The 20315-nt window shown below is 34.5% G+C and overlaps 1 protein-coding gene across 1 annotated transcript in view; it reads right to left on the minus strand.

Annotated features, from left to right (window-relative positions):
- CWC27 (CWC27 spliceosome-associated protein homolog (S. cerevisiae)) overlaps positions 1 to 20315 on the minus strand; it is a 118547-nt gene that overhangs the window by 10661 nt on the left and 87571 nt on the right. The window contains exons 12-13 of the mRNA XM_010580534.1: positions 9554 to 9663; positions 6710 to 6813 (exon numbers count right to left, since the gene is read on the minus strand). Coding sequence (XP_010578836.1) covers positions 6710 to 6813; positions 9554 to 9663 — 214 coding nt within the window. The remainder of the gene's footprint in view (positions 1 to 6709; positions 6814 to 9553; positions 9664 to 20315) is intronic.

Below are 20315 nucleotides of genomic sequence, written 5' to 3' on the forward strand. Positions count from 1 at the left end.
ACCCGCCCCCCCCCCCCCCCCCCCCCCCTTTTTTTGGCTATAATCAGATGATCAGATCTATGCAAAGCATCACTGTGCAAATCAAAATAATGTTCTGTGACCAAGAAAAAGATATCTTTAAAAGCCTTCTAAGAGCCACAAGATTTTAAACAGTCTATTTAAGTGAACAATGCCATTAAATTCCCACTTGAATTGTTTTTAATCCTCACTATCTTAAATGAGGCTTGTCAAAAATAACTAAGATGACAATAGTCATGCCAACATTACTAATTACAAAACATGCACATGAAACAATCTATTAAACAAGATCCGAAATGCCTTTTTGTTTGAGATGGAAGACCTTTACTCTCACATAATTTTCACAACAATGTTTTGACTGTAAGCTGAAAGGTATCTTCAGGCAGTGACTTACTCACTTTGATTTAAAAAAATGCCTATTTTCCCTATCCCTCAAATTAACCAACATTTAGAATAGCTCAGACTCAACAAAGGTAACTAACCATAAGAATTTTACACTGAAAAAGCATGTGAACAACTATCACCTCATTCCAAATTCCCATTTTACTCATTCTTTCTTGTCCCACAGTCTATCTGAAAGCTGAATGGATTTACGTTATTTCATATAAAAAGAAAGAGTAAGTTTTAGAGTCTAGACATCCTCCCAAAAATACTTAACTGACTGTCTCATTTACATTTATTGCTTAGTTACAGCTACGACAGCGTTCCATGGGGAAGGAAAAGTTGATCTCTTTTAAAGATTAAGAGGCTTTGTAGTTCACATCCAACAACTTACTTTTCACCCAGGAAGCACTGCAGTGGTTCATTTATGAAGCACTGGCATTACACACTAGTAATTAAATGAACTATGTAGCATGCTGGCTACACAGTGACAGTCAAATTCTAAATGGCTGTAGAGTGCATTCATTACTGAGCACAGATAGAGGCCAGTGATGAGATCTGAATCCAGAAGAAGAAATCCTAAACTTCTAGCTGGGTGCAGAATGAAGGAAAAATTACTGTGCTCCACTGTAACATAAACTCTAAAATCAACTGGAGGTCTACTTGCAGCCCTGACTTGTGAATTGATGGGATTAATAATTGACCAAACCCCTCTCCTGAGGATGATACAAACTTTGGCTGCTTCCCTAGTGGCAACAATAGTGTAAATGCACTTCACATAATCATGTTCATCTGGTAAAGGACAGCTTTGACATGTTAATATTCCAGTTTCTACACTGAATATTGAAGGTCCAGCAGGATGAATTGGACATCTTCCATCAAATCCAAACTGAAGAAGTAACAATAATGTAAAACCATACTTATCAGGACTCAGATTGGTTTAATGTGCAAAGTATTTATTTTTTTAGTGGTATGGAGTGCTACTCCTTTTGAGTTTTGGGTTACTTGATCATGACAATTAAGCTTTAAATTTAAGAATGGTACTGGAGTTGGTTTACAAACCAAAGCAGTTTCAGGAAGGTTACCATTCAGTAGGAAAAGATCTGTGGCTTAGAAAGGGCTAGAAAACAGGCATGAAAGAAACTGACAAATAAAGTAATCCTTCCACTCAACACTGACAAAGACTTAGCTGAGTGTTGTATCTAGTCTCAGTTTTCACACTTTGAAAGAGAGATGAACCACTCAGAACTCTCAGAATTACTTGATGGGAGGGCACCTGAGAGCACTAAGTATCACTCTTACCCTATTTGACGAGGAATATTTTGCACAGATTAGCTAAAGCAATCAATCTTTGAATATACTTGATTGCATCTGAACTTTTTTCTCCCGTAGCTGGATTCTCCCTATGGAAAATATTTTACGTCATGTTCACAGGATCTGCATCATCAGTTTCATTACCTGTAGTTGCCATAATACTTTCTGGACTGAAAATTTGGTTTCACTATAGCTGTAACTATTTGATATTATAATCAGAGCCCTGAAGTGGCATTACAACCTGACTTGGTGTCACGTGCACGCAACTATATGTATACAGCAGTCCAAGTCCTAAAGAAGATGAGGAGCAGCAGTGTTCTGTGTAAAGTGTAGCCTGTGCAGTGTTTTCACTTTCAAATTCAGGCCTATCCAGTAATGCAGATGGGAGGTACCAAGTAGATGAATTATTCCAGCTGGGTCTTCTGCTGTGACATATTTGGTTTTCATACTATTAGTCTCTAAGCAAATGACACCTCACTGCCACTGTGATGGATCTCATCTACATTTTGGGGGGAATGTCTTCTTGGGTAAGACTTTAAGCCCAGAATGAGCAACTGAGTTCTGCCAGATCTTCTCTACCTACCTCTGCTGCACTCTGTACAACCTTTGTGAAAGAGAAGAATGAATTCATGTATTTGACTCTTTCTTGTTTGGACTGTAAGCAAATAAAGAACAACTAATGATCAAATAGTACTGAAGACATCTGACAAATTATTAAAAGAAAAGCAGAAGCAATAGTTCTCAATATGGAACCATAGGGACAATAATGCTTGTGCCTGGAAGAACTAGGATCAAGCATGTCTTCCTGAGGTACCCAGATGCTGTAAAAATGTGTCCATCTACTTGTTTGCAGCCATTTTTATTGTTATGAGTACCCTTTCTGGTAGTACATACCATGTTTATTTTGATACTTTTGAATTCTGTAGGGGAGATTGGATTTTGATTGCTGCAGACAGATATATATATAATAGTTTTCACATAGCAGTATAGTTTGCAAAAGAATGTCTCAGCAAAGATTCTGGTATTTCATGTTAAAACTTAGTAATATGCATTTCTCTTCAGCTCTCTTCACAACACTTCCTCAGATGCCTTCTTAGACAGTAAAATCTGGTAATAATTATCAAACACCATACACACTGTTTACAATAGAGTCATATTTCTTCTTTTTTTCTTGCATAAAAAGTAGAATGCTGCTGAAAAGTGCCCAAATGTCTGCTGTGCTCCATGCCAATACAGCAGCTCAGCCAAATATGCAGAGAGAAGTTTGCCAAATAAAAGAAAACATAACAAATTGGTAATGGTTTCTATCTTGACAGAAAATGAAAATTATACCTCAATGTGTGGCCACTCATGTGGACACATAAAAATGTCTTAGAGGCAATCATTTTTACCTCAGATAACAGACCCTGACAGTAGAGCAAAGCATACTGGCAGGCCTTCACTTCCCATAAAAACAACAACCATGACCTAAAAAATGTCCTGGAGGAATCACATAATTTGTGCATATCAAGCATGCACATGCCATACATTAATTATATTTAATAAAAATCAAATAAAGTAGAATTATTGTCTTTTGAGGAGTAGATTGGAATTAAGAAAGAATTTTAAAATGTAAAGTCACTATAGTTATCTCAAATACTCCAGTACAACAAAGACACTGAAAACATAAACTTTTATCCCAAAATATGAAATTTAACTTTCCAAGTGATTCTAACATCTTTAATAGCTTTTAGAAGACTTCATTGCTTTGTTAATGTTGTACATGTTTATAGCCAACTTGTGTAACAGGCACATTTTACAATTTATTTAGCTTCAAAGTAAATTCTTTGAAAATAGGCTGTCTCATCTGTCTGTAAAGTTAACATGCACATTTACTGCACTGCAAAATTAATAATATGATGTTAATGATTAGTCTATTATATAGTTTCGTATTATTCTAAGTCTTCATTTTAGTGCAATTCTGAATGCAATATTATTTTCTGATCAAAAATACAACTTCATAATCTAAAATTGCAACACTCCTTGCAGTATGAATTACTTGGAGAGAAAAGAATTATCAACAATTAGATGTCAGTAGTTACTCAGAAAGGAATAGGAAAGATAGTGATCAGATTCTATAAAAGTCTTTAAAAGACTGATTATATTACTGTGACAAGAAAATATCAGACATGAAGACCAGTCCTTCAGGTTCATGGAAAGGCTGCATAAGGGAGGTTTAGACTGGACATTAGGAAGCATTTCTTCACTGAGAGGGTGGTAAAACACTGAACAGTCTTCCTAGAGAGGTGGTCGATGCCCCAGGCCTGTCAGTGTTTAAGAGGCATTTGGACAACACCCTTAATAACATGCCTTAACTTGGCCAGCCCTGAATTGGTCAGGCAGTTGGACTAGATGATGGTTATAGGTCCCTTCCAACTGAAATAGTCTATTCTAAAATTCTTGGAGAACTTAGAAGCACATTGGTAGCTCAGAAGGATCTCAAAATATCAGTGAAATCCAAGGAACTCAAAATTTATGCTGTATGTTATCCCTCATCCTCAAAGAGCCTGAGATAGGAAAAGATAATAATGAAGGGAGACTAAGTGGTTTGAAGAAGCAACCAAATAGATGGTGGCAAAAGAAAACTTAAAATAATAGCAAGTAAGTAATGAGACTTATCCTGAAAGGGGCAAAATTTAGGAAATTATTCTCTTTATTGCTTCAAAACCAATAATCCAAAGTCAAGATGCTTGTGTTTTGATTTATCTGTTAAAATGGCCAAAGAATATAAGCAAAGAAAGCAAGGTTGTATTTCCAGATAATGGAATTAACATTAGAAGTAGAAAGAAAACTTACACTTCAAAAACCTAACCTGCATTTCTATTTTAAAATACCATGTTCTGGTCTTCTTAGGTACAATCAATCAATCAATAAATAATGAGAGACAGAGAGAAACAGAGATAGAAAGGGTTTGATTAGATTCTAAAGCTATGAGAAATGCTCAGTTCTTCCTTGAAAATAATACAATTATTTTAAGTAAAGAATATAATCAATCAAATAAAAAGCCAAATGTTTGAATTGCTATTATTTTGAAAGAATCACAGGATTTTTAATAGCCTACTTAGTAACACTTAAGCTCATTTTCAGCAATGAAAATGCCAAGATATCTGTTAAGATGAAAGCAGACTACACTAACGCCCACAAAGGAACACTGAAAAAATAAATGCATTCATTACACATTACTTATGTAAAAATGTTGTTTTATAAACTGCAAGAGTTCTACACTAAGTGCTATACTACTAGTGTTACTCTTTCTGGCAGTACATGTGTCTGAAATGTTCTGCAAATGCTAGAATTTCCCTTGTGAGGTCTCAGTTTGATTCAGTGAATAGCAAGAAGGTGTGATGGTAAAGTTGTACAAGCTGTGTAGCTTTATCTTACTAAATTAAAATATATGCATTCATTATGTATGTGATACAAACAAGAAAGGAAAAGTTACTAAGAGCGATCTAAAATTTTAGTCTCATTAACACAACTGGTCTCAGAATTTGCAATTCACCTTACCTTTCATGACCTATGATTTTTTTTTTTTTTTTTTAATGGAATGTATCTTCAAATAGTCTTAAGATCTTCTGATTAAATATATAAAACCCCCGATTTTTATAATATCGCTTACTGTAACTTGATGTGTAACTTACAGATAGTTGAAGAATTTCATTTATCAACATGTGGAAAAAAAAAAGTGAGTTAAGACGTAAAAAACACTTTTTCTTCCATATATAATCTTCCCTCAAGTCTTTTTTATGGTGTCTTTTCTTACTTCAGTGTGCACATCTTTTTCATTTGTAGAATGACAGTAAAAATAACTAAGTTATTTAGACAGTCTGCATTTCCTACCAATGCTAACTGTCTTCTCATCTGAGAAAAACTACATCATTAATATAGTTATCTTACAGTTTTGTATGAGTCCTCTCAAAACAGATGCAAGATGCTTTAATGACTTTTAGTTACATCATTTATTTTCTATTTAAAAAGGGTGTCTAATGTACATGTTTGTACATTTTAGTTTTTCTCCTTATTGTAATTCAATTCTTTTCAGGTCTAGTTACTGGTGCTAGTAAGAATTTTGAAGAAATAGTAAAAAATTGGAGATTTTGGGGCAGGTAGGTATCTTATTGGTTTCCCTCTCCCAAGAAGGGAGTCTTTAGGAAGACCATAAGGGTATACCTGACATACTTCCACTTAATAATTTTAAGTTATCTGAGATACAGAAATATTAGTTGTCTTAAAACACTTGCCAAGAACTTTGTTAAAACTTCTATTTTAGTGGCAGTTTTGCTGTAGCTTATGCATAGGAAAAAGCTGTAGGCAGAGACGGTCTATTTTATTAGACCAGGACTATTGCTCGCCTTATAAAAAAAAGATGATCTGTCCTTACAAAACATTTTTGATATTTTTTTTTGCTTTTTTTTCTAGAAATTTTATGCAGGTATTTTTATTATCATCTACCAGCCTGCAGTCTAAGACTTCAGGATCACACTTCAAACCATATTGATTTTTATTGCCTTTCTCTACCTAAGGTGGGTTCTTTGGATGGAAGATGAACATGAGACAACACAGCACAAGTTGCTTCCTTGACTGGGAGGTGTTGAGGTCATAACTTCCGCAGTGCTTTACCAACTCTATTGCTATCCCACTTCTTTGGGGTCACCCTACACTTCAGATGAGTCTATCAGTCTATCTTCATCTCATCTATCAGTCTTTAAAATACTTACCACCCCCTAACTTAGAGTTTTAGTAGGACTTATAACTATACAGAGCAAAATGTCTTCTGCTCTCCCTCCTTATTTTCCAGAGAGCTAAACCACTGCATTTTAGCTGACTCCTGCCTGCTGCAGCAGCTGTCTTTACATTTGGTGCTTCTGCTACTCCTTAAATATACGCTTAGCAGTGAGGCTATATTAGTGCAGTAGGATTTCCAGCAGTAAACAGAGAAATCCAAATCCAAAAAACTCACCATCCTTCGTCATTATCTACTTCAGGTTCGGAAACTTCATTTTCAGGAGTTTCTTCAATTGCCTGGGTTAACTTTGATTTAAATCGATCCAACAGTGCCAGTGTCTGAAATTAAATACATGGTTTTAGAGAAGTGAAACACTGTAGAGAGGCAAGCAAGAGAGCTAGAGGCCGGGGCAGGGGGCACAAGGAAGTGAGAATGCATTGAATAGTGCCCATAAAGAGAACAAGTGAGAGCGAGCCAGCAATGTTGATGCAGCAAGAGCAAGCAGGGACAGCACCCTGCAGGTGTGACAAGTGTGAGAGCGCACTTGTCTGCCTGTCCAGTGAAAACAAAATGCATATTTAAGGAACAAAAACTTGTGGCGACTTCTAGAATAAAATAGCTGATTAAACAACACTGACTGCTGACAATGAATTTTACTGTTTGAACCTGTTACTTTCTTCTTGTAAAGCAAACCATTGTATAAATTACAGATCACTCAAGCTTTGAAAACCCAGTTTGATTGATATTTATATACTTTACATTGCTGATCTTTTAAATTATGTACTGACATTGAAAAAAATTCAAAGCTTTTAACTCAAATACAGTGAACCACCTTAACTAATTCTACAGATAGAGGTTCTTACGCGGCATACATTAAGCTCATACTGATTTATATTTGGTATTTTTTTCTCCAGCTGACATTGCCCGGTCTTTCAGCTACAATGAAGTCACAAAATCTCAGGTGACTCCTGAAGATCTTACCACAGGTCTTGTTTCTGATCACCTGGAATGAGATTTTGATTATACAAGAATTATATGCCTGAGCCTTGTGATGGGCTCTTCAAAAAAAGGGCAGACCATAAGAATAATTTGCACAGCCCACAGCTTATTTTTTGCTGACATTTGAGACATTCTTGGAAAGGAAAGCATCAGGGAATAAGCGCTTGACTGAATTTACGTGGCAGGCTACATTTGATCTGTAGGTGATAGGTTGGCCACCTATGTTGTAAAACACCTCTGTATGGCTGTTTAGTTTTGTTTGGTTAAGTTTTCCAAATTTAAAAGAATAAAAACTAAACAAGAATAGAAAACAGAAATAGGAAATACCAGAAGTGTTCACTGGAATCAGATTTCCTTCTGGGAGCAATCCTAACTTTAGGAGTTTCCTGGCTTTCGAATTCTTTCAAAAACATATTTTAGTACTGCCAAAGGCAGGTTTTGGAGCGTTTTTTTGCATTTATTTTCCTTATTTTCTGTTTAATCTTCTGTTTAAGATGGGAGGTAGGAAAATTTCAAAGATATTTGGGCCTGCAAATCATTCAACTTCTATAGCTTTCCATACTATTGCAAACAAACGCCATACTAACAACATCTGAGACAGCAAATCTCTGCCTAGGCCATCAGAAGAAAACAAACTAACCCTTTTTACATGAAATTGTGACCAAACAAACCCTTGTGTCTTGTCTGATTTTGTCTGCTGCCAGCATTCCTGTGAATAGAATAGAACTGGTGATAGAAATAATTTCCAAATATTTTAGTAGGCATTTTTGCAGTGAGCGATTAGATGCTGTACTGTGGATTGAATAACTTTATAAATTGACCCTTGTAGAATTATAAGGTTAGGACTTCCAACATCTAGTATTGTAAGGAGACACATACCTTTCCCCCTCTTCTTTAACTCTTGTACAGAGGATGGAAAATGGTATGCTGTAGTACCAGGTAGGAGGGATGCAAGGCTAGAGGAGGCTCTCCGCAAGTGAAATGGATTACAAAGAATTTGATTAATTACTTTTGAATAGTTCCGAGCAGGGTTACATAAATAAAAATTGAGATCTACTAAAATATACATCCCTGTCATCTCACCTTGTATTCCTATGATGCCCAGGACAGGGCTGATATAAATTCATTAGAAGTGGTTTTAAGTCCCTTGACCCACATCACCAACAGAGCTTTAGTATTCTTTGGTTCGAAGTTAATGGGCTTTTGAATGTACAAAGTTTCCATAAACTTCTTAGTTTACAGCTAAATCAGCTTGCTGCATGTATAAAGGTTTGCCAACCACTGCTTTGAAATTACTAAGCCTCAAGTTTCCAATCTCTTCTAGCTTCAACAGTTGAATACGAACATCTTTGTAGGTGAATTGACATGCACTTATAAACCAATGCATTTGATGTACTGCACAGCTTTTAAGTTAATGGTATTTTCCATCTAACAGGCAGTTTCATATACTTCACAGTTTCAAACTTTCCTATTTTAGAAAAAAACAAATATTTATGTCAAATTTTACTTTGCTCATATTTGCATACTGAAGTCCACATATGTCCTAACTAAATTTGAAAAGTACTTTTCATTATATTTAAAAAGGATTTTCTTTTTACAGTACAGTTAAAAACTGTTTCTGTTCATTTCACAACATCAAAAGGTATGGATGAATTTAATCTCTTTAAAACATAATTTAAAATGTTAAAAAACCCAGCTTGGACAGATACCAAGTATGCAAACTTCTTTCCCAATGTTATCTTAGGGCAAGCTGCAGAGCCAAGGAAAGCACTGTAGAGAAATGCAAACTCTTGTAAATGTAATCAAGGATACCTCTTTGTGGGTAGCATTTCATTATGGAAGATTTTAGTGACTAAACTGATAGCACTTTCAAATACACATTGAACTTCACTTACCTGTCTACCTGGGTAATCAAAATAGGGGATCAAAAAGTACGTATTTATTTTTACAAATAATAAGATTCTTTTAATGGAAAATGAAACATAACAGACTTTAAAACTTTTTTTTTACACAAATGAAGACAGAAACACTTTCAGAACTTTTTCTGGAATTTTCTTCCCCAGGTTGTCAAACTATTACCTGATCTTCGCGAGAAACCCCCTTCTTTGGCTGCTGCTTCCGCTTGTCTTCATATTTTCTCTTCTCCTGCAGGTATTCTTCAACAACACTGTTTGGAGCAGGTTCCTCCTCTGAGTAAGGAAACATATTTGGTTAAAGAAATTAAACTTGGTTTTATGATTTAGTATCATTTTGGAGATAATTTGTGACTTCTGAAATACCAAGCAAAACACTTCCATAAAATGTTTCAGCTATATTGCTTTCTCAGCAAGTAGAATGATTTGCTACTTGCTGAAATGAAAAACACAACACTGTACTGGGCAGACGATGAGTCCAAAATCTTTTGTTTCAATCTTATCTTACTACCGAGGGGAAGGGAAAGGGGATAGCAGGGTAACAGAAATTAAAACATTGATGTTAAGATGAGAAATGAAAACTGTTGAAATTCCTTTAACAAGTTTACGTTCATTTCTGAAGGTCTTTCTTGGAGCAGCTGAACTGTTATGTGTATTAATATTCTGTGACTATTTGTTACAGGTAGACAAATATAGACAAATATTGCCTATAGACAAATTCACAGTTTTCCTGTTTTGTAGGCTGAAGTAGCCACAAATCAAATCCTTGATCTTGCAATAGGGGAAAAACCCCATAACATTTTTACTTTAAACAGAGTCCATCTTGTCAATCACGAAGAAAACTCTGTAGTAACAAAGTAATATCTGGACTAGTCAACAGCTACTCTCCTTTGTCTTTCTTTAACAGCTTCTTCTCTGCATAATATCCACTGCCATGACAAATGAATAATTTAACAGGACAAAAACTCAATTTGAAAATTGATCAACACCATCCTTTCAAATTTTCTTCCTCTTGGATAACATTAAGACATTTCACATATTGATTTAATATACTTGAAATTTATTTACACATGTTTACAGGATTGTTATTCCTGATAAGGAGCAGAAGAATAAAACCTCCAGATGTCCATTGCAAATGATGAACAGAAAATATTTATGGAGGAAATTGTTTCAACAAATTTCAGGATGTACAGACTGATGAACTGTAAATCTAAATCAAACCTCAGGTTTTTTTAGATAACAGCTGACAGCGATATTGAGAAAATTTCTGATTCCAAACTAAATTTCTCTCTCACCTAAAGTTTTCTATAAAGTTTATAAACATAGCATTTCATAGTAAGAGGAAATACATTTCTAATGGTATATCTACATATAAAATATTTGTTTACATGTTTCTACAAATAAAATCTCTTATTTCTTTTAATCATAATTTATATGTTGCATGTATGTATTTCAAGAATATCAGGAAAAACAATCAAACATACATAATACCGTTTAGAGCTGTTTTTTTCCTGTTTTCTAGTTGACATGTTGGATATAATGAAGAACAGAGGATTACAGGTACTAGCAAGATAAAGAAAGAGAAAAGCCACCTTCTAGAATGATCAAAAAAGATAAATGCATATATACAGACATTTAGGGATGATAAAACAGCTGAATGAATGAAATCAAATCTGCCATAAGATCTCATGCACCATAATATCAGATGAACTTAAGAGAATAATAAAGTACAGTATAAAACTACAAATCATAATAGCTCAGCTCCGACTTTCCCCCTATTATCTCAGTCTCTTCTACTAATAAAAACCCCCATTCTTAATTCAAGACTCACCCCTTGTGAAGACCAAACACTAGTTATTGCATAAATGCATGTATCCGGTCAAACTTGTTGACTGTGGAAACAACATACTGCCTTGTTTTAACTAACATTTAGCCTCTAGATAAATAACGTGAACTACAAAACCACCCACTTTCTTACAGAAAACAACCTTTCAGGTGACATTTACCTAAAGGGGCCCTTTGAAATGAAGCCCATTTACCCAATGATGAGTATAATTCTACACTATGACAAGCAAAAGAACTGAGAAGAGTGTGAAAACTTACGAAAATGCCAGTCTCAAGCTGTCCATAAACATTTAGACCTGTGATCCAAACTTTGATATACACATGCTGAATTTAAAGAAGATGTGATCCTTAGTCATATATGTCTTTTGACTAAGATTTTAGTTTAATCTAGTGCAGCTCGAATATAATTCTCATACAAATAGGTTAAATTCCCCTGCAGTTGTGTGTTTGTGTATTTTTAGCACACTCATATAGTTGTCACTTTTAACACAAATAATTTAAGCTTCGGTTTAAGACTTCTCTTAGAGATTACTCTTTTCTTGGGTCTTTGCCTGTCAGATTTTTTCTAATCCTCAACTTCATTCTCTCTGCCTCCTAGGAAATCCTTTTCATAAGCCAGACAAAAGATAATCAGATCCACCTGAACTAACTTCAGAGTGAGTCAACCAAAACAGTTATGGACTTGTATGCATCATATTTCTGCACCTTTCATTAAAATGACTTAAAGACATGCTTGTATTTCTCCATGAGGTCTTACAACCTATTACTCCACATTAAAAGCAAGTAATACAACAGGAAGGATTTTCAAGTGCCCCTATGTCAATGGGTTTCTAACACATTTTAAAACTTCTGAAAACTCCCAACGATCATTTAAAAACCACAAACAGTGTCTATTTCTTAATATAAATAAAGTACTCAGTTTTGATAAGTAGCATTTCTTTGATAAAATTATTTCATGTCTGCATGAATAAACTGAGGTAATTAGCAAGCAAAAGAAAACATCTGGAAGAGAGATTTGTCACCGGGAAGAACCCTTTTAAAATGTAAAAAACCTTTTAAAATGTAAAAACAGATTGCTGGCTACTACTTCATATCTCCCAGTTAGCATCCCAGAGCTCCTCCAAATCTTTTGCAATAGAGTTGCAAAAAAGAGGAACCACAGCACTGTATGATGGACTTGACCTTCACATCAAGCTTGGCAAACTTAGGTCCAGCTTACTGACCCAGCGAAAGTATAAGGATCATTACACTGGTATTAAAATATTTAAGCTCCAAACTCCTTAATCTAAGACGATATACTCAGACAAAAATGAACGAAACATGACATGGATGCACAGCAGTGAAATAACAATTAAATACCTTATTTAAATATTGCAGGATGCAGAAGATACTAGTTTAAGTTACAGGGATCTTGCACACTTGTGCCCTAGAGGCATCTCATCACAAACTGTAAATAGCATCAGGCAAAGAAAGATTTTTTTCCTTAGTTTGAACAAGTTGCTGTGTACATTCTGTCAGTAAGGAAGGTGAGGCGGAAAAAAAAAAAAGAAAAAGACAACCTTCCTTACTGAAAATACACTTCATCCTACTTTTAACAGCATTTTTAAGTACGTTGCTACTTACTTCAGCTAGCTTGAGTTACTGCCAAGAGAGCCTTCATCCTACCATGACAAAAACTTCAGCATTTAAGTAATTTATTTTCTTTCAGATAGATTCTTCTATCCTGAAATATTCCTTTAAGGAGTAACAGATGCCAACCTGATGGTGTAATATAACCTAAAACTTTGGGTTTGGGACATGGTTTCCAAAGATAGCCTGAAACTAAAGAGGAGAGTCAGAAGTCTTTAAACCAGAAAGGAAGAGATTGATTTAAAAAAAATACAGAAGGGTTTATTTTGCTCACACTTAAATTAGAAACAGTTCAAATGATGTCAGTTTTTAATGACAAAATCGCAGAAGTATTAACAAAGACATGAGAACTTGATCCAAGAGTGTTGAACTGAACTGAATGACAATCTGGATGGGTTTGGATCAATCCCTAAATAGGACGTGGAGCAGAAGAGAAAGCTTGATAGTTTTAAGCTCAATTCCTATAGCACCTGGTAAATTTAATAGCATAATAAACACTCAACAAAAGTTGCATCAGACATGCTCTATTTCGGAAACTGCAACTGAATTTTATCTTCTACTTTATGAAAAGCAAGAAGTAGGAGTTCTAGGCCTGCTGACTGTGGTACATCAGAAAAGTACAACCACTGCTTATGCTCACATCATATTGGCCTTAAAGACTGGGCTTCATTTCTATCATTGCAGGTGGGCTAACTTTGGCTTAGCATGTACACCAGTTGTGGCACAGGTAAGGTACAATTTGAGACAAATGTATTTCTGACAGTATGCATAGAATTTTCCACAGTATGAACTTTGCTATTCTATCATTTTGTTATTTGTATCAGTCTTGACAAACCTGGTAAGAATGACTGTCCTTGTGATAAAGGAGGTAGAATCTGTATAAAATGTAGAGATTTTGTTTCTGTTTTAAGAAAGAGATAATGAAGCAGCACATAAAACATCTGTCAGAAAAAGAAGCAGTTTGGCTTGCTGAAAGTATTACCAGAAATACACTAATCTTCAGAAGGGTAGAAACAATACGTATTGTGACAAAGAAAAATACATGCTCTTTCTGAAGGTTTAATGTCACCATAAAAAAGAAAGAGCCTACAGTGCTGACAAGGATCTATGAAAGAATTTTAGTTTGTGTTTTTTCTTTGATGAGGCACAGCTAGCATGAAGATTTTTACAGAAATATACTTAAGTATCTTACATTACAAAACATTCCTGATATGCTGAACTTCACAAAAGTAATGCCATTAACTCTTGTAACACACTTCGCATATATAATCATGAGTTCATGCAGAACCATGGTAAGATAACAAGGAGAGTATACAAAGAAATCTGTATGAAAAGGCACCCCAGTTTATTTAGCAGGGTTTGTATATGTTTGAAGTGTGGTGGAGCCGTTAACTTTTGTCAGTATCTCAAATGCATTCTTTAGCAACTCAGATGACACATCTCATTTAATAGAATGGACAGAAATTTCAAGAAATGCATGATATAGCTAGACTAAATACCAAAGGGAAAAACAAAAAACTGAAAAACCCTGGACAACTCCTTGTCTGAAATGAAAGAAGTAATGACTGACTGTTTTTCTGCATTAAAATAAGAGGCCTAAAACACATTACTGTATTCGTGTGGTACATTCCACTTTCAGCTATTCATCAATATTCAGTTTATATTGCATTCTTCTGGAATTATGGAGATATGCAGTACTGGGTTCAAAAATCTTAATGAAATTCAAATCTTGACAAGAAAACCTATTTTTGTTCCAAACCAAACAAAACCCTTATGAATTACAAAAGAAATTCTGATATGCCTTAATATTTCATGAATTAAAATAGAATTCCTATCAGAAGTGACAGATGGAGAACATAAAGCCACCTCCTACAATAAGGAGTAACAGGTAACACACTTCTTCCAGAACCCAGGAAAAAAATTTTCTTCCAGCATTAAATACTATGTCTATGAAAATAAAAACATTAACTTACTGTAAAGTAGTATAAAAATGAATATACCAGAAAATACAATATGAAATAATGTTATGCCTGAAAGAATTTATAACACTCTCCAGTATATTTTTGTTTAGGACTACTTCTAGTTGTGGTTTTCTTTGCACCTCTGACTACTATTCAGTTACTGTTACTATAGCTCTGGCCTGCCTAAGTTCCTGAAGAGCTACTGTTTGCTTACAAGTGAGGTAAGAGTCAGGAAATATTTAGTAACTGTGAATAACTAAATAGATTTGCTTATAGAATGAGCTTCCAGGGTTGGACTGATTACTGTGCTACAGTGAAAAAACAACAGTTCTAGAGCAAACTTACTAGTTCATTTAGCCAACATAAATAATAAAATCTTAGAAGTAATTCCTAGGGCTTCAAAACATTTCTTTGAAAGAGCAGAGGCCACTGATTTGTAAAACAGCGTAAACTTTAACATGTGTAGTGGAAGTTTTTAGTGAATCTTTTCTGAACTTTGGTAGCTTTTAGGCACATAGTCCCAGTCTAAAATGTGGTTAATTTTCTAATGTCAGTTGATTTTGAGCACATGCTTAACATTACTACTAAAATAAAAACTGGCTTACAGTGAGGATTTTGTCCTCTTTTCTTTTGCAGACAGAGAGACAAGAGGAAAAAGCATTCACTTTAGCAGGGAAGAGACCGAATAGGGATGCTGGGTATTATTTTATGAAATTAAATGAGGAAAAAAATTAAATACTGGAAGAAAACATAAAGGTTTGCAAAAGTGATACACTCAAGATGCATACTTCGATACAATGCAGCTATGCTGTATATACTGCAACATCTTCATACTTAATGTGTTATGCTGCATAATTCCTAAACTACCAAAATTTGGATTTTGTTGTTTTCATTATGTTGTCAAGGGTGCACAATTCTGTTAAAGCCTCAGACTTCAAGCATCTTTCCATGTAAGACAGGACTTCAATCTTTAAGTGTCACTGATATTACCCAAACCTAATAATAAAACACAAATAAAACATAATCTTAAATTGGCATCCTTGCTAAATTTTGAGAGTTTTCTAAACACTTCAATCATTTGATTACCATACTACAGTTAAAAACAAACCAGAAAATACTTCACGCCTCAGTAGAATTCTTAGACTTGAATGTTGGTTTTTACATTAGTTAGGTTTCTCTGCTCAGATAGTATTTTGTAGCTTTTCTGTTTTCTCATGTGTGACAATTAAATTTCATCATCCACAGATTATCAGACAGTTTACAAAAATGTTCTAACAAGAAAAACTATAATACTACTTCTTAAATACTACTACTATTTAAAACCAACATATAGTTAAACAACTGGGTAGATGGTATTGGTCTAAAGCAAACTTTACTAAAGTATATTCACAGGTTTACACTATAGAACTTTGAAAAGTGTATCTTTTTCAAATACTTGATTAAGTTCTTCAAAATGCTGAAGTAATCCAGCACTCAAATTATAGTGTTTGATGTAATTTCTGGCATCACTACAGCAAATGTCACATAAAAGAAAAACATCTTATTTAAAGTAAGGTCTTGACAGCAGTCTGGCATAGTCAACAACCTTATTCACAAATTGGAAGGCTGGTTATAATCAAACATGTATGGAGGGAATTAGTTTTATTCTCTGTCCTCTTGAAACAATGTAAACACCTAAATTTTCAACCCTAATCCTCCTTAATTAATCTAACCTCTGAAAACAGAAAAAAATCAGGTAGGCATAATATGTATCATGAACAATTTGAAGTAGTGATACTAAATGTGACACCAATACTAATAAAGATCTGCCAGTGGATGTAAAATAGATGTGTCGTGCTGCCACCCATTCATTAGCATCCTCTCAGAATTAGCCCCGATCCTACAAAAAGTCCAGTATGACCTAAGCCTTATTCTCACAGTTCTATGGTCTTCAGTGAATTTCTCCTGCTATTTTCTCCTTCTATGTTTTGGCTGAGATGCAGTATTTATTAATCAAGCACAGAATCAGGTCAGTTACATAGCCTCTGAACTAGCATTTTTTCCTAATGCAGCCAGCTCAGAGTATAGGCAGACACTGTACAAGTGTCTGCACCATCTCCATAGTCATACCTGATACTGCATGACACAACTCACTCTCCATCCCACATCCCCAAGAGGACAGAGAGAACAATGGAAAAATCTTCTGCTACATACACATTAATTTCCTGATAGTTGCTGTTTTAAATATACGCAATTCTTATATGTAAACCAATGTAGAACAGGTAAACTGTTATACATTTAGCAGACTGTCTTGCATGTTGACAGCTCTATTGCACTGATGAAAATTCAGGCCAATAAAAAAAAAAATTACTAAGTGAACTAAGTGAGATATAATAAATGCTTTTAACTTTGGGATGAAATTACGTGCTCAGGTACAACACTGTTTTACTGCTGTTAGATTTCATTATATTCAAACAAAAGTGTTTCTAAAGTCTCTTCTGTTATTCTTCAGTTGTAAATGGCTGTTTCACAGTAAAGGTATCCTTCATTCCTTTCACTCACCATCTTTAAATACTTAAGATTCCACCCTTCCATCCCACTCCTTACCTAAATTAGACATATCTTCAAGTATCTCCTAATAAATTAGTTCACCTAGTCTTCTGCTAGTTTGGGGTTTTTTGTCCATTTGTATCCAATTTTTCAGTATCTTTTTTGGTGGTACAATACTTGGAACCAAGTGCAATAATACAACTGTGCTTTTACAGTTAATGCCTTTGTAGCAACAACCACACAATCACAGCCACATCACAGTGTAAATTCATGTTCAGTTTGTTTTCTAGTACAAACCTGGAATATCTTTCACTATTGTGGCTTTCCCAGTTTCTTTATTTTATGAGTTTGTGCGTGAAATTATTTTTCCTTAATACTAAGGAAATAATTTTTTAACACCCCAACACGACTCTCAATTTATTTTCAATGACATTTTCCACACCTTTCCTTCCTTTCACCAATCTAGTATTTCCTGGACTAGAATCTAGTATTTAATGACATTTACTTTTGTTTCTTGACAATTAATAAATTCATAGTTTTCTAACAATGTTCTTTCAATAGTCATAAGATCCAGTGTAAATACTCAGTCCTGTTTCAATTTTGGTAATACAGCAACCATGAAGTACAATACAGTAAGGTGACGTTATACAGACCAAAGTGAAGTCTAAGATAAAACACCATGCTAGTTTTATAAAAACTTACAGATATTTATGACTCTAAGTGTTTTCACAATTAATATTATTGAGAAAGTTTGGAGGCCTTTGCTCAATGAAATTATGCTTCTTAAATTACTATTCCAACATCACTACAAGACAGCAGTATTATTAGGTTAGCAGTCACTAGCTGCTACTTAATGTTTCTAACATATATTCTAAATTTTAACCTCTATCTTCTTCAAAGCTGATGCTTCAGAACTGAAATGTTCCAACAGACTTTAAAGAAAAAATAAGAGTAGCTGTTTAGAGTAAAAAAGGGAAACGTCAGAAAACTGCTTTTATCTCCATACAAACCACGATGAAAATAAAAGCTGTCATAAGTGCAAATAGACTCAAATATTTTAAAAAAGTAGGCAGTTAGCTCTGGATCACTTTTGTGTCTTTGGGTCACCTCTAGTTATAAGGCTGAAATTCACAAAAGACAGGAAAACTTTGGCTATTTCAACATTACCCAAGAACATGATGAAACAGGAGCAAAACTGTTATGCTGAGGCCCTGATATGCTTACTATTATTTTGGGGGCTGTTCTAATTTAGGCTACCAGTTGGAGCTCATCAGATATGCTCCTGGAATGCATCATCCAGCATGGCTTCATCCAAAAGTGCACATCTGGTCTGTGGTAAAACACTAATGCAGATATAAACTTTTACTTAAAATTCCTATTAAAATTTCAACTTTCCTCAGGTATTCCTGAAGTTTCAATTCTTTCATCCTTTACCAGAAACATACGTATCGTGCAACTGTACTTGTTCTTGGTACAATTCAAATGAATACAAATTGATAGGCTTGTGAAGGACATCTGGAGAATGATTTCCAAAATGCAGTGGGTAGAATCCAGAACTGAAAATTGACCATTTTAAACTTCATACTAACAAACTTTATAGAAATCATAGTAACTAACCAGAAAGACCATTAAAGGAAGAGATATTTAGCAAGTGCCAGATGATGCTGCCAGCATTTTGGTACTTTTTGACATCAGTTGAAGTTGGGACAAAGGCAGGCAACAGGAAAATGTTAAGATAGTTTCATCACCTCATTGTTTTTGTATTACAAATAATTTAAGCATGTTACTTTTACTTATTCATCAAGTGTTAATGTTTGAGAACATCAAGTGGATTCTGGTGTAGCTGATACTTTGATACATTTCACTTACTTTTAAATAAGAAAAACAACTTTCCTTTTCCTTCAAAAAATCAAAACATTACTTTTAGAATCTTAGTTTTTCCTATATGTAACAAATGTGGACCCAGCATCCCAAGGCACAGAATATGCTATTGTTATTCTTGATTCCGTAAAGACAGAAAGCTTCCTTACTAAACAAATTTAGACAGTAAGTTTATTTACTAAACAAATCTATTTCTTTACTAAATAATCTAGTTACTGACGACAGTAAATGAAACTTCAAATGACATACAAAATGTGACCTGTAAAATGCTGCAAAAGATACTTACCCTATGTTTTAAAATCTTCCTCCCTCTTAGTCTGAATTTTGGCAATACTGCCAAGTGAGCTGTTGTCCTGATAAATCAGGAAAGACAATCTGACTTTTGAACTTTTAAGGACAGGTTAAAAAAATTTACTTAAGCTTGAGTCTCTACCTTGTTCTGTTCTGGTTGCTGCTGTCTCTGAGAAAATACCCAAACTGAGAGCTGGAAAAGGATTTAGAGGTAGAAAAAAATATTAAAGCATGGATGAAGAAAACCAAAAAAAGTTTTGATTATTTACCTAGCTATTAATATATGGATTTTATTAGACACAACAGAAATCCCTTAGAAGCAGGAATGGGAGATTACAAATTTTATTTATTTGTAAACAAAACCTTTTCCCAAAGACTATTTGCAGTTATCCTACAGGGCCATCCCTTTTGGCAAAACTAGCTATTCACAGAAGAGAATATGATCACACCTACATATTTTGTTGACATGCTTTCCCTCAATGATTAACATTTTAAATTTTTTTATATTGTTCTCACTAAATTCTGGTGTCAAAATACACGGTATTTATGGCAACTTTATGGCTATTTTATGCTACCAGTGTCAATATGCATCCGCAGCTAGAGGACCATTAATGTATTTTTCAATTAAATGTCTAATGAAAAGACCATGTGACAATGCTGAGTAAATTCTGATATTTCACAATGGTGTTTTGATCACTTTTAAATGCCTGGCATCATAAACTCATCTCTCAATTAAAGCTGTTCTTATACTTAATCCAGAATCCTTCATAACCCAAACTTTATGCCAGTTAT

The sequence above is a fragment of the Haliaeetus leucocephalus genome, unplaced genomic scaffold (assembly GCF_000737465.1).
Source record: "Haliaeetus leucocephalus isolate CR32 unplaced genomic scaffold, Haliaeetus_leucocephalus-4.0 Scaffold722, whole genome shotgun sequence".
Taxonomy (NCBI): Eukaryota; Metazoa; Chordata; class Aves; order Accipitriformes; family Accipitridae; genus Haliaeetus; species Haliaeetus leucocephalus.